Source organism: Entelurus aequoreus, linkage group LG02 (genome assembly GCF_033978785.1).
Source record: "Entelurus aequoreus isolate RoL-2023_Sb linkage group LG02, RoL_Eaeq_v1.1, whole genome shotgun sequence".
Taxonomy (NCBI): domain Eukaryota; kingdom Metazoa; phylum Chordata; class Actinopteri; order Syngnathiformes; family Syngnathidae; genus Entelurus; species Entelurus aequoreus.
In genome coordinates this window covers 18,297,210-18,323,263 of record NC_084732.1, presented here as the reverse complement: position 1 = coordinate 18,323,263, position 26,054 = coordinate 18,297,210, and the positions used below count along the sequence as shown (strand labels likewise).

The 26,054-nt window shown below is 33.4% G+C and overlaps 1 protein-coding gene across 1 annotated transcript; it reads right to left on the bottom strand.

The window, feature by feature from the left end:
* Positions 1-4,796: 4,796 nt before the first annotated feature.
* Positions 4,797-26,054, bottom strand: gpib (glucose-6-phosphate isomerase b). The gene is made up of 18 exons (XM_062066844.1): positions 25,922-26,054; positions 25,771-25,861; positions 25,628-25,696; positions 20,654-20,773; positions 20,503-20,586; positions 20,285-20,431; positions 15,907-15,978; positions 15,779-15,823; positions 15,651-15,704; positions 15,317-15,377; positions 12,103-12,146; positions 11,821-11,973; positions 8,817-8,946; positions 8,666-8,742; positions 6,530-6,658; positions 6,301-6,376; positions 5,048-5,114; positions 4,797-4,939 (listed from the first exon to the last, which is right to left on the bottom strand). The coding sequence occupies exons 1-18, from the start codon at positions 26,038-26,040 to the stop codon at positions 4,816-4,818; spliced, it is 1,662 nt and encodes a 553-aa protein (XP_061922828.1). The 5' UTR covers positions 26,041-26,054; the 3' UTR covers positions 4,797-4,815.

Genomic DNA, 26,054 nt, shown 5'->3' with positions numbered 1-26,054 from the left:
GAAAAAAAGGCAGCGGCAGAGTCTCGGTGTTCTTCTGCTTTGTGTGTCACTTTGTGTTTATCCTCACGTACTCCCTGCGACTGCGGGTCACAATATAACACACACACCTGCACTCTCTGATGGCCAAACGTCTGTCTTTGCATCCTTGATCATAATGATATGGAAGTCATGAAATAGGAACACAACGGCAGCAATAACAGCCATATTTCCTCAAATAAACTGCAGAAGGTGTTGGTTTATTAGAAGCACAGCCTTTATTTAATAGAGGAGTTGTTAAAAGCTCGTTTAACGATATACAAAACCCAAATCCAGTGAAGTTGGCACGTTGTGTAATTCGTAAATAAAAACAGAATACAATGATTTGCAAATCCTTTTCAACTTATAATCAATTGAATAGACTGCAAAGACAAGATATTTAATGTTTGAACTGAGAAACTTTTTTTTTTTTTTTCAAATAATCATTAACTTTGAATTTATTGGCAGCAACACATTGCAAAAAAGTTGGCACAGGGGCATTTTTACCACTGTGTTACATGGCCTTTCCTTTTAACAACACTCAGTAAACGTTTGGGAACTGAGGAGACCAATTTTTGAAGCTTTTCAGGTGGAATTCTTTCCCATTCTTGCTTGATGTACAGCTTAAGTTGTTCAACAGTCCGGGGTCTCCGTTGTGGTATTTTAGGCTTCATAATGCGCCACACATTTTCAATGGGAGACAGGTCTGGACTACAGGCAGGCCAGTCTAGTACCCGCACTCTTTTACTATAAGCCACGCTGTTGTAACACATGGCTTGGCATTGTATTACTGAAATAAGCAGGGGCGTCCATGATAACGTTGCTTGGATGGCAACATATGTTGCTCCAAAACCTGTATGTACCTTTCAGCATTAATGGTGCCTTCACATATGTATGTGTGTATATATATATATATATATATATATATATATATATATATATATATATATATATATATATATATATATATATATATATATATATATATATATATATATATATATATATATGTATATATACACACGTACATATGTGCATATTTTCTAACACTATTAATATAGTTTAAATATATATACATATATATATATATACATACATATATATATATATATGTATATATATATATATATATATATATATATATATATATATATATATATATATATATATATATATATATACATGTATATATATTTAAACTATATTTAATAGTGTTAGAAAATATGCGCAAATTAATACTATTCATGATTTATATATTTTATATATATATATATATATATATATATATATATATATATATATATATATATATATATATATATATATATATATATATATATATATATATATATATATATATATATATATGTATATATAAAAATATGTTTTCACAAATAATTGTAATCTGCTATTGAGGTGATACAATTTAAAAAAAATAGGGACAACCGGTAGAAAATGGACTGATGAATATTTACACACAGTGCATATTCATAATTAAACAAGTTTTGGGGTAAATAATATAAAAATGTATGTAATATATATTGTTATTGTTTTTTTTCTTTAAAGAATAAAGGAGTTGAATAGGTGTGTAAATACCTCACCTCAATTATTTATTATATTATACGGCATATTTTATTTTTGTATGCTCTTGATCACGACACAATATTGAGCTAATTTTAGTTTGAATAAAGAGTCTTTACGGTGTTTTTATCTCATTTGGTTGTTTGTTGTCCCCTTCAGTGTGGGCTCCAAGAGGGGGGACCTTTGACCTTTTCTTCCATGAAATAAACAGTTCAACTTCAGTGAGGTTTGAGCCTGGACAGTACAACTAGTGCTCTGCTGCCACCTGGTGACGAGTTGGTGCAAAACAAGACAGAGCAGCATATTGGGATTTTAATAGTTGAGTTTGGGGATGTTTTCAAGTGAAAAAAACATGATTACAGTATTATGACCTTTACTCTGAGGTATGAATTAATTGGTTGGCTTTTCACTTTTTTACTCTAACAAACATAGTGAGTTCAAATCTGAGTGTTTAAGTCAGACCTGGTTAATTATTTTGACTCGGGGGGGGCAACGTCACAGTGGTCAGGTGTCCCTTCTGAAGAAGACTGCAGATGACAGTCCAAACATGTCAGGTAAAAATTCCATCTAATACACCAAAAAATATGGTCTGATTTCAAGAACATTTTAAAAAGTATATGAATAAGAAAACATAATGAACCTCTTTGAGCACATGCAGTGTCAAAACTACAAGCATTGTCTTTAACTCCGTCACTATAAGGGAAAAATCCGGGCGTCGTTTTCAAGTCTGACCTTAGCTTTATACCGCATCTAAAAAATGTAACAAAAATAGGTTTTTATCATCTTAAGAATATAGCCAGAGTTCGCCCAATTCTCTCTCAGGGCAACACGGAGACGCTCATGCATGCTTTTATTACAAGTTGTAAAGATTATTGTAACGCCCTGCTTTCTGGGCTTCCTAAAAAGGGTTTTGCACTTTTACAACTACGAAATTCAGCGGCACATGTCCTGACGAAGACCAGAAGGCGGGCTCACATTACACCAGTTTTAAAATCTCTGCATTGGCTTCCTGTGTGTTTCAGGATCAATTGTAAGGTTTTTCTTATGGTTTATAAATGTTTTTATGGTGTTGGGCCTTCTTATTTTACCCTACGAATGTTCGCAGGCCCTGAGATCCTCCGGCACTCATCTCCTAATTATTGGAAAAGTCAGGACACAAAGTGGCATCTTTCCACTATTATGTCCCCTGTCTATGGAACATGGCTGCGGAGAACGTTCATGTTTTTAAGTGCAGGCTTAAGACCCACCTTTTTGATTTGGCTTTTACCTGATATTAATTAATTTTACTTTACTTTTTATCTTATTAGTTATGCAATATTTTTTATCTAGTTCTATTTATTTATTACAAATGTACTGTATATATATTTTTTTTAATCTTTATTTATTTATTCACTATTTTAATTTTTTTAATCTTCATATATCTTACTTGTATTTTATCCTTTATCTGTACTTATGGTTCTTACTATTTTACAGGTTTTATTATTTTTACTTTCCAACGTTCCTCAAAGGGAGCCATCTTCATCAGGGGTTATCGGCCGTGCTGTGGGGGCGCTTTTTGTCAGCGTCCTGGTGACCATGGTCTGATGACCTCCTGGTGCAGATGGCTCCTGTGATAGTGTTTACTCACCTGGCTCCTCTGTACTCAGCCATGCATTCATTTGTTTGCATAGTTGCATGTTTGTGCGTGTGCGTAAAGCACTTTGCGTTGCATTTCTTTTATGAAAAGCGCTTTATAAAGTTTGATTACTTGATTGATTGATAGATTGATTCTTCACCTTGTTACTTAAACTAGTAAGTGCAGATGTGTGTGTTTTATTCGGAGTTGTGTATAAGTTTAAGTAAAGTTATGTGGTCATTGAATCACCATATTAAAATATACTGACAAAATAATTACAAATTTAGAAAGCTCCCAAGGGCGCCTTTAATATGAGGTATGACTCGAAGGGGTTTGTTGTAAATTTATTTTTGACGTTTTTATTATGAGTGCTGATTTTCGAGTTTTATAAGTGGTGTTTTGTGGTCATTGTGTCACAGTATAGGGCCATATTGACAAAAGAATGACATATCTGGAAAGCTCTCATCATGGACTTTAACATGAGATGAAAGTCAATGGGCTTTGATAAAAATCGATTCTTGACCTTGTTACTTTGACTAATAAGTGCAGATGTGTGTGTTAAATTAGTAGTGGTGTTTTGTGGTCATTGTGTCACCATACAGGGGCCATGTTAACAAAATAATGACATACCTGGATAGCTCTTACCATGGCCTTTAATATGAGGTATAACTTGATGGGGTTTGTTCTAATATAATTTTTGACGTCGTTACGAAGTGCTGATTTGTGAGTTTTATAAGTTTTGTGGTCATTGAATCACCATATTAAAATATACTGAAAAAATAATTACAATTTTGAAAGCTCTCAATGGCGCCTTTGATATGAGGTATGACTCGAAGGGGTTTGTTGTAAATGTATTTTTGACGTTTTTATTTTGAGTGCTGATTTTCGAGTTTTATAAGTGGTGTTTTGTTGTCATTGTGTCACAGTATAGGGACATATTGACAAAAGAATGACATATCTGGAAAGCTCTAATCATGGACTTTAACATGAGATGAAAGTCAATGGGCTTTGATGAAAATCGATTCTTGACCTTGTTACTTTGACTAATAAGTGCAGATGTGTGTGTTAAATTAGTAGTGGTGTTTTGTGGTCATTGTGTCACAATACAGGGGCCATGTTAACAAAATAATGACATACCTGGATAGCTCTTTCCAAGACCTTTAATATGAGGTGTGACTTGATGGGGTGTGTTCTAATATAATTTTTGACGTCGTTACGAAGTGCTGATTTTTTAGTTTTATAAGTTTTGTGGTCATTGAATCACCATATTAAAATATACCAACAAAATAATTACAAATTCGGAAAGCTCTCAAGGGCGCCTTTAATATGAGGTATGACTCGAAGGGGTTTGTTGTAGATTTATTTTTGACGTTTTTATTATCAGTGCTGATTTTCGAGTTTTATAAGTGGTGTTTTGTGGTCATTGTTATGATATATTCACAAAATGATCACAAATCAGGAAAGCTGTCATTGTGGCCTTGACTATAAGGCATGACTCCATGGGGTTTGTTGGGTAAGGATTTTTTAAGGTGGCCGGTGAAGTGACTGTTGCAAAGAAGACAAAAAAACTGACAAAGTGATTTATATCGTGATAAACATAAATCTTAGGCAGAGTTCTTCTTGAGGAAGTTGATGAGTCCGTTGGTGGAGGCGTCGTGAGAGTGGACCTCGGCGGCGTCCTTCAGCTCGGGTTCGATCTTCTTCGCCAGCTGTTTGCCCAGTTCCACACTAACAATGCAAACACACAACAATAAAGGATGTCTCTGTTAGACACACTTCATATTTCCTTCAATCGATAAAATGGTTATTGGTAATAACATAAAGGGTGTCTTATACCCCCACTGGTCGAAACTGTTAATCTCCCACATCAGACCCTGGATGAAGATCTTGTGCTCGTACATGGCTGCAAAAACACAAAAAAGACACAAAATTGTTGGCAACAATAAACAAAAAAATACTTTATAATTTAATATATATATATATATATATATATATATATATATATATATATATATATATATATATATATATATATATATATATATATATATATATATATATATATATATATATACACATACATATTTATATATGTATATATATAGACATATATGTATATATATATACAGTATATATGTGTGTATATACTGTATATATATATACATATATATGTATATATAGACACATATGTATATATGTATATATATATATGTGTATATATATATATATGTGTGTGTATATATATATATATATATATATATATATATATATATATATATATATATATATACATATATATATATATATATATATATATATATATATATATATGTTATGAAATAATTAAATACAAAATATTTTATTAAATACAATTTGTTTTTATTAGTATAGAGACTTTTGGGGGAAATATGCAGTACAAATTACATTACTAAAAAAAAATGTATTGTGTATGTATTAATTGAACAACAACTTATTTTGTGATTTAATAAACTTTAATTAATTTACTTTGTTTTAACTACTGAAGAACTGGATGCATCAACTTAAAAAAAAAGATATCATTTTTGATGTATATTACTTTTTAATATTCATTTGATCTGATGTATTATTTAATTTATTTCAAGGGTTTATCATTTTTACATTTGGTTACATTGTGAGATATTTACAAAAAGTATAATAAATACAGGAATATACATTAGAAAATTAACTGTTTTGTAAAAAAGGTGGCACATAGCCAAAGAAAAACATCCAATAATTTAGCATTAATAACTAAGTAAATTAATTAAATAAAATATATGTGTTGTTCAATTATTACATGATTCTTTTTTTTTAAATACACAATTAAATAATTTTGAAGAGAGGAGTGTTGCATAGACAGAATTCCAAATTCCAAAATGCTTTTTTAAAATACTGCAAAATATACACAACGCTCTACACATTGAGTAATAATACAATTTTAGTGAGGATCTGGATAAATACAAGAATTGACAATTGGTGCAGTAACACACCAGTTCCGGCAGAGGGAGCCATACCTCCAGGACAGATTAGAATGTTTAGTAGTGATTGAATCTGCCAGTTATGCCTGTTCTCACCTATGAGAGCACCAAGAGTGAAAGGTGTGAGTTTCTTGAAGATGATGGAGTTGGTGGGTCGGTTTCCTTGGAACACCTTTAAACACACACCCACAGATTAATCAGCACAAAGCTTATCGGACAGTAGGGGGCACTATATATTATATCCTTTATAAGAGACCTTCCATTATTGTCTCTGTTAAGGATGAATGCAGGAGTTGTGTTTTTATGACTTTCTTTTATGACTCACTTTATGAGGCAGAATCTTCTCCAGAGCTTCTCCACTCAGGCCACTGGCCTCCAGCTCCTTGCGGGCCTCCTCGGTGGTCTTACCCCTCATGAGGGCCTCCGTCTGGGCTAGGAAATTAGCCAGGAGGATCTGCAGCGAAGTAAATGGTCCATAATGTTTATTGCAATATATTTTGTCAAACAAAAAACTATGTATCGCTTATAGGAATCCAATAAATATGTGGGCACACCCAAAATGAATACAGTAATAATATTTAAAATATATCTGTGTTAATGTAAAATATATTGGAAATAGCTATTACTAGTTATATAACTATTTACGTATTTTTATATTTTAGGTTTCTAAAAAAAAAAAAAATATATATATATATATATATATATATATATATATATATATATATATATATATATATATATATATATATATATAAATATTTATACTGTATATGTTTATGTATACTGTATATATAGTACATATACAATTATATGTGTAAATAAAAAAAAATATACATTTATTAATATAACTTCAAAATATACTATGATAACTAAAACTTAGTATGAAATATATAATATTTTTAAAAATATATTAAATATATAAGTACATGTAGAAAAGTAAAAATAACTAATTCAGAAATATTCGGATTAAACTAAAACAAATGCGTATATATATATATATATATATATATATATATATATTGAAAAAGTGTAAAATACAAATATATATGCACAAAGTCAACCAATTATATATATATATATATGTGTATATACGTGTATGTATATATATATATATATGTGTATATATATATATATATATATATATATATATATATATATATATATATATATATATATATATATATATATATATATATATATATATATATATATATATATATATATATATATATATATATATATATATATATATATATACACTACCGTTCAAAAGTTTGGGGTCACATTGAAATGTCCTTATTTTTGAAGGAAAAGCACTGTACTTTTCAATGAAGATAACTTTAAACTAGTCTTAACTTTAAAGAAATACACTCTATACATTGCTAATGCTAGGTGTATAGAGGCCCATTTCCAGCAACTATCACTCCAGTGTTCTAATGGTACAATGTGTTTGCTCATTGGCTCAGAAGGCTAATTGATGATTAGAAAACCCTTGTGCAATCATGTTCACACATCTGAAAACAGTTTAGCTCGTTACAGAAGCTACAAAACTGACCTTCCTTTGAGCAGATTGAGTTTCTGGAGCATCACATTTGTGGGGTCAATTAAACACTCAAAATGGCCAGAAAAAGAGAACTTTCATCTGAAACTCGACAGTCTATTCTTGTTCTTAGAAATGAAGGCTATTCCAAAAAATTGTTTGGGTAACCCCAAACTTTTGAACGGTAGTATATGTGTATATATATATATATATACATATATATATATATATATATATATATATATATATATATATATATCTGTGTAAATTTCAAAAATATAAATACACATTTTTAAAATAGATAAAACTTGCTTTTAAATATATAATATTTTTAAACAAAATTGTTATTTTTATTTATATGTAGGAAAAATAACATATTTAGAAATATTCCGATTAATCAAAAAGAAAAACGGAAATATAACCTGACTTAAAATTGTTTGTAAATCTATTAAAATGTAAAAAAATATTTTGTATATTCAGAATTAAAGTTACATTTTACATAGAAAATATTATGATACAAATTAAAAAAAATATGTTTGTGTGAAAAAATGTTTGTTTGTAAATATATATATATATATGTATATATATATATATATATATATATATATATATATATATATATATATATATATATATATATATATATATATATATATATATATATATATATTTATTTATTTTTTGGTTTAAAAAATATTCTCAATAAGAATGACTTTTTTAGTGGACTTTCAAATATGTCAAATATATACGTACATTAAAAAAAACTTGAACACTACTTGACAGAATTTAAATTTTCCTCCATTTTATTCATTGTGTTTTTCACCTCAGTAATGCGTGGATTGTAGATAAAAAAAGAAAAGCATGTTTCAGCTCTGTGAAATACTCGCTGATATAAATGAGGTGTTTTATTGTGAAATGTACCTTGTGGTGCAGGTTGTTCCTGATAGGGTGCTGAGACTGGGCCGGGATGAGGAAGTCGGACGGCACCATGCGCGTTCCTGAGTTGGGGGGAAAAAAACACCTCAAATAAATGCATCCATGTTGCTTCAGATGTGTTTTAGGGCGATGGTACCTTGATGGATGAGCTGGTAGAAGGCATGCTGACCATTGGTGCCCGGCTCCCCCCACACGATGGGCCCCGTGTGGTAGTTCACACGACTGCCGTGTTTGGTCACGTACTTGCCATTGGACTCCATGTCCCCCTGCACACGGTAAACATTGTTGGGACAAAATCTACTTGACTGCAATGCCTTTCATGGGAAATATGGGCAAAAGGGGCCTTTATGTGTTCAACTGCTGTTTTCTTTATTGTTGTTTTTATCTTTAGGTAATTTGTTTTTTTCTCGTTTTTTTCTTTCAAGGTTGGTCTTTTGTTTACAAAATGTAAACATGGTAGACTGTAGGCTACCAGGAGATAGCAGATCCACAACAGCTAAGCACACATTAGCACACGAGCTACACTTAAGTGTCCTTAATTGAACAATATTGTAGTCTAAAATAACATAAACAAGTATCAAATCATTATAGTTGACTATTACTTACAGACACAAAGAGTCCGAGCATCCAGTGACAAACGTGTCAGCATCGTTCCACTTACTGCGCCATGACCTTGATAAATTATTGCGGCCACTAGATGTCGCTAAAAACCCAATTACCACCCCACTTCAACTTAGAAACAGCACAAGTCCATTCCAGGTGGTAAATAATAAATAAGTTAGTGTTTTTCATACCTGACAACATTGTTTTTTATTTGAGTAATTTCACTTGGTCAAGCCTATTCTAAAATTCCAAACGGAAAAAAAAAAAAAGTTTGATGTTGCTAAAAACCCAATTACCATCCCGCTTCAACTTAAAGACAGCATAAGTCCATTCCAGACGGTAAATAGGTTAGTTTTTTTTTTTTTTTTATACCTTACAACATTGTTTTCTGTTGGAGTAATTTCACTTGGTCAAGCCGATTCTAATATTCCAAATGCCAAAATAAAAAAAATTAAAATAGTTTGATGTTGCTTAAAACCCAATTACCACCCCATTTCAACTGAGAGACAGCGCAAGTCCATTCCAGACGGAAAATAATAAATAGGTTAGGGTTTTCATACCTAACAACATTGTTTTCTGTTGGAGTAATTTCACTTGGTCAAGCCTATTCTAAAATTCCAAACGACAAAATAAAATAAACAATTACCAGCCCACTTCAACTTAAAGACAGCATAAGTCCATTCCAGACAGTAAATAATAAATAGGTTAGGGTTTTTTATACCTAACAACATTGTTTTCTGTTTGCGTAATTTCACTTGGTCAAGCCTATTTTAAAATTCCAAACGACAAAAAAATAAAAAGTTTGATGTTGCTAAACACCCAATCACCACCCCACTTCAATTTAGAGACAGCATAAGTCCATTCCAGAGGGTAAATAATAAATAGGTTAGGGTTTGTCATACCTAACAACATTGTTTTCTGTTTGAGTAATTTCACTTGGTCAAGCATATTCTAAAATTCCAAACGACAAAATAAAATAAAACATTACCAGCCCACTTCAACTTAAAGACAGCATATAAGTCCATTCCAGACAGTAAATAATAAATAGGTTAGGGTTTTTTATACCTAACAACATTGTTTTCTGTTTGAGTAATTTCACTTGGTCAAGCCTATTCTAAAATTCCAAACGACAAAATAAAAAATACAAATGTTTGATGTTGCTAAAAACCTAATAACCATCTCACTTCAACTTGAAGACTGCATAAGTCCATTCCAGAGGGTACATAATAAATAGGTTAGTGTTTTTCATACCTAGCAACATTGTTTTCTGTTTGAGTAATTTCACTTGGTCAAACCGATTCTAAAATTCCAAATGACAAAATAAAACTACAAAGTTTGATGTTGCTAAAAAAAAAAATTACCTCCCCACTTCAACTTAGAGACAGCATAAGTCAATTCTAGGCGGTAAATAATAAATAGGTTAGTGTTTTTCATACCTAACAAAATAGTTTTCTGTTTGAGTAATTTCACTTGGTCAAGCCTATTCTAAAATTCCAAACGACAAAATAAAAATTACCAGACAACTTCAACTTAAAGACAGCATAAGTCCATTCCAGACAGTACATAATAAATAGGTTAGGGTTTTTCATACCTAACAATATTGTTTTCTGTTTGCGTAATTTCACTTGGTCAAGCCTATTCTAAAAATTCCAGATGACAAAATAAAAAATTTAAATGTTTGATGTTGCTAAAAACCTAATAACCATCCCGCTTCAACTTGAAGACTGCATAAGTCCATTCCAGAGGGTAAATAATAAATAGGTTAGTGTTTTTCATACCTAACAACATTGTTTTCTGTTTGAGTAATTTCAATTGGTCAAGCCTATTCTAAAATTCCAAATGACAAAATAAAAAGTTTGATGTTGCTAAAAACCCAATTACCACCCCACTTCAACTTAGAGACAGCATAAGTCCATTCCAGACGGTAATTAATAAATAGGTTGGGGTTTTTCATACCTAACATTGTTTTCTGTTTGAGTAATTTCACTTGGTCAAGCCGATTATAAAATTCCAAACGACAAAATAAAAACAAAAAAATTGTTTGATTCTTGTTGATATCGTATTGGATCGTGATCAGTATCGGCCAATACTCAAGGCTCCAATATCGGTGTTAGATCATTGACAGAGTGATAACACTAATTAAATAAGGGCGTACCGAACTGTACTGCTTGTTGTTCTGCTTTGACAAAAAAAAAAAAAAAATCCATAAAATAATAGTAAATAAATAAAATAAATAAAATAAAAATAAATTAATAAATTAAAAAAACAAAAATAAAATAAAATAAATAAAAAAATAAATAAATATATATATATATATATATATATATATATATATATATATATATATATATATATATATATATATATATATATATATATATATATACATTATTTTTTAAATTATTTTTTAAATTATTTTTTAAATTATTTTTTAAATTATTCTACAAATTCTGCCTAGCAACAAGTGGCTACACATAAAATCCATTTCAAAATGTTTTAAAAACGATGTTTCCCTGCAACAGTGTTGACCGTCTGACCTGCTGGAAGTAGGCGGCAAAGCGGTGCATGTACTGGTCGTAGGGCAGCATGGCGTGGGTCTCCGTGTGGAAGAAGTTGATGTACCAAATACCCAGCAGGGCCAGCAGCATCGGGGCGTTTTTATCCAGAGGTGCCGTGCGAAAGTGGTTGTCCTGGAAAGGTAACATTTTTTTCACACACTTCTTGGTACAGGATCTCATTTGATGGTTCACGTGGACCTTAATGGTTATGTGGGCATTTTTAAAAAGGATTTATCATTATTCACCTCCGACATGACCTACCATCCAGTGAGCGCCTGAAAGAAGCTTCTCGAAGTTCTCGAAGCCTAATGCAGGAAAAAGATGCCAAAAACAAGTTAGAGGAGGGATTCTGTCGGGGAAAAAAACATATTTTAGTACATTAAGCACCTGTTTGAACTACTTTTTAAATACATTTAATTAAAAAAAAAAAGTTTTTAATTTACATATACAATATAATATTGAAATCTATTAATATAAATGATATACACAGTGATTAATTTAATTAATTACAGTATTTTTCAGTATAAATATTAGAACAAATATTGTAGTAGATTATACTATTACTTGAACTATTTTTCATGTTTTAATAAAAAATATAAAATAAATAGTTACATATACAATAGTATATTTAAAACCTTAAATTATTATTCTAGTTATAATAAACCTGTGATTCATACAACTGATTACAATAATTTTCATAATTAATATAACAATAAATATTTTATCATGACATGTCTTTTACCTTTATGAACCAAATAATACATATAATAAAATAGATTTACAAATACAAACTACAGCATATTATTACAAAGAGAATATAATAAAGCATACCATTATTATTAATATGTAATAATTGGACAGGACACAATCTAGACAGATATTGGGATAATATGCATCAATATTAATATTGCTGTATTATTATTGATACTTTTATTATGTATCATATATAGTAGACAAATGTAGGTATGCAGTAAAAAATATGTTCTTTTAAAAAATTTAATTTGAGTTTTAAAATTACCACAGTGACAAAAAGTTATGATTTATTTTATTTACCATCATTAGTAATTATTGTTAATATTATAATGTATTAAAAGTGGTAGTACAGTACAGGACATGAACAAGGCACTTATTAGAATAACGTGGATCATCATTAATGATATTATATTATTACTCTTAGTAGTTAATATTTTTTCATATATTTTAAAATAGTTTTTAAATTACTACCATTACTAAAAGCCACCAATCTCCCCAGTTATTACTATTAATATTAGCAAATATTATCGTTATATTATGATATATATTTCAATACCTGAGTATCTTAATATATTTATCATGTATTTTTCAAACATTTTCAACATAGTATTTCATTCATTTATTTTATTATGACATCATATTTTTTGGCTCATATTTAGTTGACCAAGATGGCTTCTTACCCTTCAAAATCAGGGGTGTTCAAATTTTTTGGCGTGGGTGGCCAAAAAAAAATTTGGCGGGGAGGCCAAATACATGTAGATATTATATTAATATGATGGGTATATAATTAATATAATTGGATATTAAGAGTATGTGAAAGTTTTGACTCCTACCTTGTTTACTTCTGTGATGACCTAATTAAAGTTTTGTAATCAATCAGAAATATCAAGCAGCTAAAATTGATAAGTGTGTTTTACATTTATCATGCACTCTAATGGATTTAAATGGGTGTCATTTTTATTTTTATTTTTTTATGGTGTTTGGATGTTTTTCATAATATCCACAAAATTTAGCGAGCAGGTTGTGTTGTGTGTGTTGACCTTTATGTTGGTTGCATTTTTTTTTGTTGCACCATGACTAGGGAAGGTTGTCTGGATTGTGTCATATAAGTAAATGCTGTATAATATTTTCTAAAAATGTTTAAGCGTTATTGAATGGTTTTGACTCCTACCTTGTTTAGTTCTGTGACGACCTACTTAAAGTTTTGTAATCATTCAGAAATATCAAGCAGCTAAAATTGATAAAGTGTGGAGACAGTGTTTTACATTTATCATGCACTCTAACGGATTTAAATGGGTGTCATTTTGATTTTTTTTTTTTATGGTGTGGACGTTTTTCATAATATCCACAAAATTCAGCGAGCAGGTTGTGTTATGTGTGTTGACCTTTATGTTAGTTGCATTTTTTTTTTTTGCACCATGACTAGGGAAGGTTGTCTGGATTGTGTCATATAAGTAAATGCTGTATAATAATTTCTAAAAATGTTTAAGGGTTATTGATTGGTTTTGACTCCTACCCTGTTTAGTTCTGTGACGACCTACTTAAAGTTTTGTAATTAATCAGAAATATCAAGCAGCTAAAATTGATAAGTGTGGAGACAGGGTTTTACATTTATCATGCACTCTAATGGATTTAAATGGGTGTCATTTCGCCTTTTTTTTTATGGTGTGGACGTTTTTCATAATATCCACAAAATTCAGTGAGCAGGTTGTGTTATGTGTGTTGACCTTTATGTTAGTTGCATTTTTATTTTTTTGCACCATGACTAGGGAAGGTTGTCTGGATTGTGTCATGTAAGTAAATGCTGTATAATAATTTCTAAAAATGTTTAAGGGTTATTGATTGGATTTGACTCCTACCTTGTTTAGTTCTGTGATGACCTACTTCAATTTTTGTAATCAATCGGAAATATCAAGCAGCTAAAATTGATAAGTGTCGATACAGTGTTTTACATTTATCATGCACTCTAATGGATTTAAATGGGTGTCATTTTGATTTATTTTTTTATGGTGTTTGGACATTTTTCATAATATCTACAAAATTCAGCGAGCAGGTTGTGTTATGTGTGTTGACCTTTATGTTAGTTGCATTTTTTTTTTGCACCATGTCTAGGGAGGGTTGTCTGGATTGTGTCATATAAGTAAATGCTGTATAATCATTTCTAAAAATGTTTAAGGGTTATTGATTGGATTTATTCACATTGTCCTTAATATGGGAACATATGTAATATGTAATGCCTCTAAAGGCTTAGTGGCCACATGCGTGGACAGCACCTTTTAGCTCTTATTTCCAAAATTGTGTACACTACTGAATTGGGGTCTTATGGCCACTTATGTGGACACTTATACTGCTATCTGGTGGTGTCAGAAGAGTATAACATACGATGGAATTTGGGGAAAAAAAGGGTAAAAAGAAGAATTAGCATAAACATGAAGTACACGTTTGTGTACTTATGGACTAAGTACATCATATCAAAAGATGATTCTTAGTTTTTATTCTAATCAGGGTCCAATAAGCCCAAATAGCAAAGATAAATAAAAAAAAAGCATGTAAAAAAACAGCTTGGGCCTTAAGAGGTTATATTAATATGTATGTATTAATATGTAGCATTCAGAGACCAGCTGGTATTTGTGAAACATGTGAGGTTTTGTGTTGGCGGGTAGTAGTTTGGACACCCCTGCTTCAAATGGTTATACGCTATCATTTTATGAACATACAGTACCGATGTGCAGGGCGATGGCCATGCCGATTGCTGACCACAAGGAGAAGCGACCTCCGACCCACTGAGAAAAAAACAACATGTATTTAAAAGGATATATTCTTAATGCAAAATGAAAGTATACATTGTAGACAGTATGATGCAGCATAAAGGCCAACATTGTAACTGAAGGCTGCTCTGTGACCTTTGCTGTACAGTAACCTCTGCAAGGGAGAAGGTCACCACCAATAATAACTGGTGGGCGGTATGCTGCAGCTGCAGACCCGGTCAAAGAGTATTGCTTAAATATAGCCTCCCCCCCCCTTTCTGCAGATAGGAGAGCTTAAAGAGTACTCACGTCCCAGAACTCAAACATGTTCTCCGTGTCGATGCCGAAGTCCTTTACTTTGGGCTGCGGGAAAGAGAGACAGTAAAGGTGACATCATTGGAGAGGCGGGGTTATCGTCCAGGTGTGTTAAGACTTACGCCGTTGGTGGACAGAGCCACAAAGTGTTTGGCCACAGCGTGTTTCTGTGGGAGAATGACATTCGCCTTCAACAAGTGGATCACAAAAAGGTGCTACATAGGGGTGGGGGGTGGGGGTCCAAGCTCACGTCTTTGGCGTGTTCAAGGAACCATTCTTTGGCCGACTCAGCGTTGGTGATGGTCTCCTGGGTGGTGAATGTCTGTAAGAAAGAATGACATAAACATCAAGGATGCGTAACAATAACCACCATTGAAGCAGACTAAGTAACAGAAGTATAATGAACAAATTCATGTGCCTCGTCTTTGGATGATTGTGGAGTCAAGAAAAAGGGTACGTCAGGTTAATTGACGACTTCAAATTGTCTTTGATCTTTACAAAAATATTGTTAATTGGCAACTCCGAATTGTCTTTCACGTTTATGAAAACTTGTTGTGTGACGTTAATTGATGACTCCAAATTTAATTTGATGTTTACGAAAACTTGCTACATCAACTTAATTGTTGATTCCAAATTGTCTTTGAAGTTTACAAAAACTTGCTACATCAACTTAATTGTTGATTCCAAATTGTCTTTGAAGTTTACAAAAACTTGCTACATCAACTTAATTGTTGACTCTGAACTGTCTAGCATGTTTATTGAAACTTATTACGTGAGGTTAATTGTCAAGGTCAACTGATGACCACCAATTGTCTTCCATGTTTATGAAAACTTGTTACGTCAGGTTGATTGACAACTCCAAATTGTCGTTGATGTTTACAAAAACTTGTTGCGTTACGTTAATCGGCAACGCCAAATTGTCTATGATGTTTACAAAAACTTTTTACGTCAGGTTAATTGAAGCTCCACATTGTCTTTGATGTTTAGGAAAACTTTTTGCGCCAAGTTAAAAGACGATCTCAAATCGTCTTTATGTTTACGAAAACTTGTTACGTCAGGTTAATTACCAACCTTAAATTGTCTCTGATGTTTACGAAAACTTGTTACACCAGGTTAATTACCAACCTTAAATTGTCTTTGATGTTTACGAAAACTTGTTACATCAGGTTAATTGTCAAGCTTAAATTGTCTCTAATGTTTACGAAAACTAGTTACGTCAGGTTAATTAACAACCTTAAATTGTCTTTGATATTTATGAAAACTTGTTACGTCATGTTAATTGTCAAGCTTAAAGTGTCTCTAATGTTTACGAAAACTTGTTACGTCAGGTTAATTACCAACTTAAATTGTATCTGATGTTTACGAAAACTTGTTACGTCAGGTTAATCAATGATTCCAAATCATCTTTGATGTTTATGAAAATGTGTTATGTCCGGTTAATTGACAATTCTAAATGTTCCTTGATGTTTACGAAAACTTGTTACGTCAGGTTAATTACCAAAACTTAAATTGTGTTTGATGTTTACAAAAACCTGTTGCGCCAAGTTAATTACCAACCTTAAATTGTCTCTGATGTTTACGAAAACTTGTTACACCAGGTTAATTACCAACCTTAAATTGTCTTTGATGTTTACGAAAACTTGTTACATCAGGTTAATTGTCAAGCTTAAATTGTCTCTAATGTTTACGAAAACTAGTTACGTCAGGTTAATTAACAACCTTAAATTGTCTTTGATATTTATGAAAACTTGTTACGTCATGTTAATTGTCAAGCTTAAAGTGTCTCTAATGTTTACGAAAACTTGTTACGTCAGGTTAATTACCAACTTAAATTGTATCTGATGTTTACGAAAACTTGTTACGTCAGGTTAATCAATGATTCCAAATCATCTTTGATGTTTATGAAAATGTGTTATGTCCGGTTAATTGACAATTCTAAATGTTCCTTGATGTTTACGAAAACTTGTTACGTCAGGTTAATTACCAAAACTTAAATTGTGTTTGATGTTTACAAAAACCTGTTGCGCCAAGTTAATTACCAACCTTAAATTGTCTCTGATGTTTACGAAAACTTGTTACGTCAGGTTAATTACCAACCTTAAATTGTCTTCGATGTTTACGAAAACTTGTTACGTCATGTTAATTATCAACCTTAAATTGTCTTTGATGTTTACGAAAACTTGTTACGTCGTGTTAATTATCAAGCTTAAATTGTCTCGAATGTTTACGAAAAACTTGTTACGTCAGGTTAATTACCAACCTTAAATTGTCTTTAAAGTTTACAAAAAATGGTTATGTCATATTAATTATCAAGCTTAAATTGTCTCTAATGTTTACGAAAACTTGTTACGTCAGGTTAATTACCAACCTTAAATTGTCTTCGATGTTTACGAAAACTTGTTACGTCATGTTAATTATCAACCTTAAATTGTCTTTGATGTTTACGAAAACTTGTTACGTCGTGTTAATTATCAAACTTAAATTGTCTCGAATGTTTACGAAAAACTTGTTGCGTCAGGTTAATTACCAACCTTAAATTGTCTTTAAAGTTTACAAAAAATGGTTATGTCATATTAATTATCAAGCTTAAATTGTCTCGAATGTTTACGAAAAACTTGTTACGTCAGGTTAATTACCAACCTTAAATTGTCTTTAAAGTTTACAAAAAATGGTTATGTCATATTAATTATCAAGCTTAAATTGTCTCTAATGTTTACGAAAACTTGTTACGTCAGGTTAATTACCAACTTAAATTGTCTATGATGTTTACGAAAACTTGTTACGTCAGGTTAATCGACGATTCCAAATCATCTTTGATGTTTACGAAAATGTGTTATGTCCGGTTAAATTGTCTTTGATGTTTACTAAAACTTGTAGCATCCGGTTAATTGTCGACTCCAAATTGTCTTCCGTGCTTTTTTAAAAACGTGTTGCGGCAATTTACAAAACCCAAAACCGGTGAAGTTGGCACGTTGTGTAAATGGTAAATAAAAACAAAATACAATGATTTGCAAATCCTTTTCAACTTATATTCAATTGAATAGACTGCAAAGACAAGATACTTAACGTTCGAACTGGTAATTTTAGCTCATTTGGAATTCGATGCCTGCAACATTTTTCCAAAAAGCTGGCACAAGTGGCAAAAAAGACTGAAAAAGTTGAGGAATGCTCATCAAACACTTATTTGGAACATCCCACAGGTGAACAGGCTAATTGGGAACAGGTGGGTGCCATGATTGGGTATAAAAGCAGCTTCCTTGAAATGCTCAGTCATTCACAAACAAGGATGGGGCGAGGGTCACCACTTTGTCAACAAATGCGTGAGCAAATTGTTTAACAGCTTAAGAACAACATTTCTCAATAAGCTATCGCAAGGAATTTAGGGATTTCACCATCTACCATGCGTAATATCATCAAAAGGATCAGAGAATCTGGAGAAATCACTGCACGTAAGCAGCAAGGTTGAGAGCCAACATTGAATACCCGTGACCTTCGATCCCTCAGGCGGTACTGCATTAAAAAGCGACATCAGTGTGTAAATGATATCACCACATGGGCTCAGGAACACTTCAGAAAACCACTGTCAGTAACTACAGTTGGCCGCTACACCTGTAAGTGCAAGTTAAAACTCTACTATGCAAAGCGAAAGCCATTTATCAACAACACCCAGAAACGCCGCCGGCTTCGCTGGGCCCAAGCTCATCTAAGATGGACTGATGCAAAGTGGAAAAGTGTTCTGTGGTCTGACGAGTCCACATTTCAAATTGTTTTTGGAAACTGTGGACGTTGTGTCCTCCGGACCAAAGAGGAAAAGAACCATCCGGAATGTTATAGGCGCAAAGTTGAAAAGCCAGCATCTGTGATGGTATGGGGGTGTATTAGTGCCCAAGACATGGGCAACTTACACATCTGTGAAGGCACCATTAATGCTGAAAGGTACATACAGGTTTTGGAGCAACATATGTTGCCATCCTAGCAACGTTATCATGGACGCCCCTGCTTATTTCAGCAAGACAATGCCAAGCCACGTGTTACAACAGCATGGCTTCGTAGTAAAAGAGTGCGGGTACTAGACGGGCCTGCCTGTAGTCCAGACCTGTCTCCCATTGAAAATGTGTGGCGCATTATGAAGCCTAAAATACCACAATGGAGACCCCCGGACTGTTGAACAACTTAAGCTGTACATCAAGCAAGAATGGGAAAGAATTCCACCTGAAAAGCTCCAAAAATTGATTGAGTGTTGTTAAAAGGAAAGGCCATGTATCACAGTGGTAAAAATGCCCCTGTGCCAACTTTTGCTGCCATTAAATACTAAGTTAATGATTATTGGCCAAAAAAAATTTAGTTTCTCAGTTCGAACATTAAATATATTTTCTTTGCAGTCTATTCAATTGAATATAAGTTGAAAAGGATTTGCAAATCATTGTATTCTGTTTTTATTTACCATTTACACAACGTGCCAACTTCAATGGTTTTGGCTTTTGTAAAAGACGACTTCAAAAATAGTCTTTGATCTTTACGAAAAATTGTTACATCAGATTATCGTAATTGAGGATTCCAAATTGTCTTTGATGTTTACGAAAACTTTTCCGTTAGGTTGAGCGGGCCTCAGCGAACATCTGGTGCACCTTGGATGCGATGATGAAGAGCGTGGTCTCAGGGTTGAGATGGGCGAGCGTCTTTGCGATGTGCGTCCCGTCAATGTTGGACACGAAGCACACTCGGGGCCCGTCCTTTGAGTACGGCTTCAGGGCCTCCGTCACCATCAGGGGGCCCTGCGGCCCAAAAAGAGATCAGTTCATCCCAAATCACAAAAATATATTTGACGAAGTGACGAAGCTCTTACAAGATCGGATCCTCCTATTCCGATGTTCACCACGTCTGTGATGGCTTTTCCTGTGTAACCCTTCCACTGCCCGCTACGAACTCTCTGCAGGTAAACATCGGTAACTCCACCCGATCCCACGCAGTATTCTCGACTACCGCATTTTACTCACGTGACAGAAATCCTTCATCTTGTCCAAGACTTTATTGACCTCCGGCATCACGTCTTTGCCGTCCACCATGATGGGAGTGTTGGAGCGGTTCCTCAGAGCTACGTGAAGCACTGCACGGCCCTTAGAAGTTAGAACCCATTAGGACAACTGGCTCATTCATTCCATTAATAGCATTGAGAAATTAATTTGACAATTACAAATCATAGACTACTTTTTGATGAAATAATTTTTAAAAAAATGCATCATTAAAAAAAAACTGACTTTAAACTATAGTATTTCTTAGAATGATGCTCAGAATGTACTTTGTAATGTTGTGATAGAAAGAAATAACTATCTTAGGACAATAGTGAATCGTTTTTAAAACATTTAACTCTCAACTACAGAGTCAGTAGAATTATGTGTGAGTGACAGGAAGTAAAGCTCAGACTGTACTTTGTAATGTGATAGAAAGAAATAACTATTTGAGGACAATAGCGAATCGTTTTTAAAACATTTAACTGTCAACTACAGAGTCAGTAGAATGTAAGTGAGTGACAGTAAGAAAAGCTCAGAATGTACTTTGTAATGTTGTCATTCAAAAAAAGAAATATTCAACTACAGTATTAGTAGAATGATGTTTAGAATGTACTTTGTAATGTTGTGATACAAAGAAATAACTATTTTAGGACAACAGTGAATCATTTTTTTAAACATTTAACCGTCAACTACAGATTCAGTAGAATAATGTGTGAGTGACAGGAAGAAAAGCTCAGAATGTACTTTGTAATGTTGGGATACAAAGAAATAACTATTTTAGGACAATAGTGAATAATTTGTAAAACATTTAACTCTCAACTACAGAGTCAGTAGAATGATGTGTGAGTGACAGTAAGAAAAGCTCAGAATGTACTTTGTAATGTTGTGAGACAAAAAAATAAATATTCAACTACAGTATTAGTAGAATGATGTTTAGAACGTACTTTGTAATGTTGTGATACAAAGAAATAATATTTTAGGACAATAGTGAATCGTTTTTAAAACATTTAACTCTCAACTACAGAGTCAGTAGAATAATGTGCGAGTGACTGAAAGAAAAGCTCTGAATGTACTTTGTAGTGTTGTGATACAAAGAAAGAACTATTTTAGGACAATAGTGAATCATTTTTAAAACATTTAACGCTCAACTACAGAGTCAGTAGAATAATGTGTGAGTGACAGGAAGAAAAGCTCAGAATGTACTTTGTAATGTTGTGATACAAAGAAATAACTATTTTAGGAGAATAGCGAATCGTTTTCAAAACATTTAACTCTCAACTACATAGTCAGTAGAATAATGTGTAAATGACAGGAAGAAAAGCTCAGACTGCACTTTGTAATGTTGTGATACAACGAAATAACTATTTTAGGACAATAGTGAATCATTTTTAAAACATTTAACGCTCAACTACAGAGTCAGTAGAATAATGTGTGAGTGACAGGATGAAAAGCTCAGAATATACTTTGCAATGTGATAGAAAAAATTAATATGTTAAGACAAAAAATTCCCTATTAAAAAAAAAAGACAAATACTTTCAACTACAGTATCAGTGAATGTATATGTGAGTGACAGGATAAAAAGCTCGGAATGTACTTTGTAATGCTGTGATAGAAAAAAAGAATTATGTTCAGACAAAAATGCATTCTTAATATTTAACTACAGTATCAGTGAAATGATGTATGAATGAAAGGAAGAATAAGTCGGAATATACTTTGTATTTTATATATGTTTACATATATAACAAGTATATATGTGTGGTGAGTGACTGGAAGAAAAGCTCGGAATGTACTTTGTAATGTGTTACAAAAAAATAACTCTCGTAAGTCAAAAACACATCGTTAAAAAAATCGAACCATCAACTACAGTTTCAGACAGGAATGATGTGTGAGTGACAGGATGAAAAGCTCAGAATGTACTTTGTAATGTGATAGAAAAATATAAATATGTTAAGACAAAAATGCGCTATTTAAAAAAAAAATCTAACTTTCAACGACAGTATCAGTGAATGTATATGTGAGTGACTGGAAGAAAAGCTCGGAATGTACTTTGTAATGTTGTAGTAGAAAAAAATAACTATCGTTAGACAAAAATGAGTCATTAAAAAAATCGAATCGTCAACTACAGTTTCAGACAGGAATGATGTGTGTGTGACAGGATGAAAAGCTCAGAATGTACTTTGTAATGTGAGAGAAAAATATAAATATGTTAAGACAAAAATGCGCTATTTTAAAAAATATATATAACTTTCAAGTACAGTATCAGTGGAATGATGTGTGGCGAGTGACTGGAAGAAAAGCTCGGAATGTACTTTGTAACGTGGTAGAAAAAAATAACTATCGTAACACAAAAATGAGTCATTAAAAAAATCGAACCGTCAACTACAGTTTCAGACAGGAATGATGTGTGTGTGACAGGATGAAAAGCTCAGAATATACTTTGCAATGTGATAGAACAAATTAATATGTTAAGACAAAAGAATTCCCTATTTTTAAAAAATTTTAACTTTCAACTACAGTATCAGTGAATGTATATGTGAGTGACAGGATAAAAAGCTCTGAATGTATTTTGTAATGCTGTGATAAAAAGAAAGAATTATGTTCGGACAAATGCATCCTTAATATTTAACTATAGTATCAGTGAAATGATGTATGAATGAAAGGAAGAATAACTCGGAATATACTTTGTATATTATCTATGTATACATATATAACAAGTATATATGTGTGGTGAGTGACTGGAAGAAAAGCTCGGAATGTACTTTGTAATGTGATAGAAAAAAATAAATATGTTAAGACAAAAATGCACTATTTAAAAAAATATACATCTAAATTTCAACTACAGTAACAGTGGAATGATGTGTGGTGAGTGACTGGAAGAATAGCTCGTAATGTACTTTGTAACGTTGTGTTAGAAAAAAATAACTCTCGTAAATCAAAAACACATCGTTAAAAAAATCGAACCATCAACTACAGTTTCGGACAGGAATGATGTGTGAGTGACAGGATGAAAAGCTCAGAATGTACTTTGTAATGTGATAGAAAAATATAAATATGTTAAGACAAAAATGCACTATTGTAAAAAATATATATAACTTTCAACTACAGTATCAGTGGAATGATGTGTGGCGAGTGACTGGAAGAAAAGCTCGGAATGTACTTTGTAATGTTGTGGTAGAAAAAATTATGTATGAATGAAAGGAAGAATAACTCAAAATATACTTTGTATATTATAAATGTATACATATATGACAAGCATATATGTGTAGTGAGTGACTGGAAGAAAAGCTCAGTATGTAATGCTGGGATATTGCCAACTACGGGACTGGGTGAGAACAGCAATCCGGTCCTGAAAGTCCGATAGACACGTTCATTAAGTCCGCGCTCCGACTCAGTGCCGTTTTAGTTGCTCGTTACTGCCCCCTAGTGGCTTGGCTGACTTTCCAGTCTGAGAAAATCCCACTTTTAGGATCTCTGCACTCTACTGAGCGCCACTCTCGCCGCTCATTACTGCCCCCTAGTGGCTCGGCTTTCTTAGGTGTCACATTAAAGGCCTACTGAAATGATTTTTTTTTATTTAAACGGGGATAGCAGATCTATTCTATGTGTAATACTTGATCATTTCGCGATATTGCCATATTTTTGCTGAAAGGATTTAGTAGAGAACAACGACGATAAAGATCGCAACTTTTGGTATCTGACAAAAAAAAGCCTTGCCCCTACCGGAAGTAGCGTGACGTAGTCAGTTGAACATTTCCGCAAAGTTCCCTATTGTTTACAGTGATGGCGGCCAGAAGTGAGAGCGATTCGGACCGAGAAAGCGACGATTTCCCCATTAATTTGAGCGAGGATGAAAGATTTGTGGATAAGGAAAGTGCAAGTGAAGGACTAGTGGGGAGTGGAAGCGATTCAGATAGGGAAGATGCTGTGAGAGGCGGGTGGGACCTGATATTCAGCTGGGAATGACTACAACAGTAAATAAACACAAGACATATATATACTCTATAAGCCACAACACAACCAGGCTTATATTTAATATGCCACAAATTAATCCCGCATAACAAACACCTAGGTGTTTGTTATGCTAGCTCCTAGCTCCATATAACCCGCCAATACAATTCAAACACCTGCACAACACACACAATCACTCAGCCCAAAGGACCGTTCACCTAACCCAAGGTTCATAAAGCTTATATATTTACCTAAAGTTACGTACGTGACACGCACGTACGGGCAAGCGATCAAATGTTTGGAAGCGCAGCTGCGTACTCACGGTAGCACGTCTGCGTCTGTGTATCCAAATCAAAGTAATCCTGGTAAGAGTCTGTGTTGTCCCAGTTCTCTACAGGCGTCTGTGTATCGAAGTCAAAGTCCTCCCGATAAGAGTCTCTGTTGTCCGAGTTCTTCGATCTTGACTGCATCTTTCGGGAATGTAAACAATGAAACACCGGCTGTGTTGTGTTGCTGACTTCCCTCGCAAAATACTCCGCTTCGCACCGATAACTTTCTTCTTTGCTTGCTCAGCTTCTTTCTCCATAATGCAATGAACAAATTGCAACAGATTCACCAACACAGATGTCCAGAATACTGTAGAATTATGAAATGAAAACAGCTATTTTGTATTGGCTTCAATGGGCTACCGATACTCCTGTTTCACTGGCTACGTCACACGCATACGTCATCAACCAAAGGCGTTTCCAACCGGAAGTTTAGCTGGAAATTTAAAATTGCACTTTATAAGTTAACCCGGCCGTATTGGCATGTGTTGCAATGTTAAGATTTCCTCATTGATATATAAACTTTCAGACTGCGTGGTCGGTAGTAGTGGGTTTCAGTAGGCCTTTAAATGGACAGGGGGGAAAACTTGGACCGAGTGTGCGCTACAACGAGGTCATGTGACAAGATGGCTGAGTCATCATCTCTGGGGTGGCAGCAGGACAAATGTCAGAGGTCAGCGTGTACCTCAGTGAAGTTGATCTTCTCTCCGCTGAACATCTTGTCTCTGGCCGCCTCCATGCCTCGGGATTTGGCCTGCCAGACAGCGAGGAGACGTTTAAAGGCACGGGACATTGGACGTGGGAGAGAGAAGCGGTCGGAGTGTCTACCAGGTCCACCAGCATCTTCATGACTTCATCGGTGATGAGGTTCTTGGAGTAGTCCAGGAGGATGTCGCCGTCCTCCGTCTGCAGGTTGAGGCTGCGGGAACACGACGTAAAACGCCAGGTTTACCCAGCACACCCGCTTTTTCACGCCTACCTGAACTTGCTGAATCTGTCCTTGTCGGCATCGAACATGTGCCTCATGTTGAGGTTCAAGGCGTGGGCCGTGTACCATTCCTGCAGCTTAAGGAAGACGGGGTCCTGCGTGAGTGCCATGTTCCTCTGCTCGC

Excerpts from the sequence above, each read along its gene's own strand:
- gpib (XM_062066844.1), bottom strand. The coding sequence starts at position 26,040 with ATGGCACTCACGCAGGACCCCGTCTTCCTTAAGCTGCAGGAATGGTAC. Across the intron at positions 15,824-15,906 it reads TCCTTGAACACGCCAAAGAC|AAACACGCTGTGGCCAAACA; the intron begins GTGAGCTTGGAC and ends ATTCTCCCACAG. Across the intron at positions 11,974-12,102 it reads TTTCAGGCGCTCACTGGATG|GACAACCACTTTCGCACGGC; the intron begins GTAGGTCATGTC and ends TTACCTTTCCAG.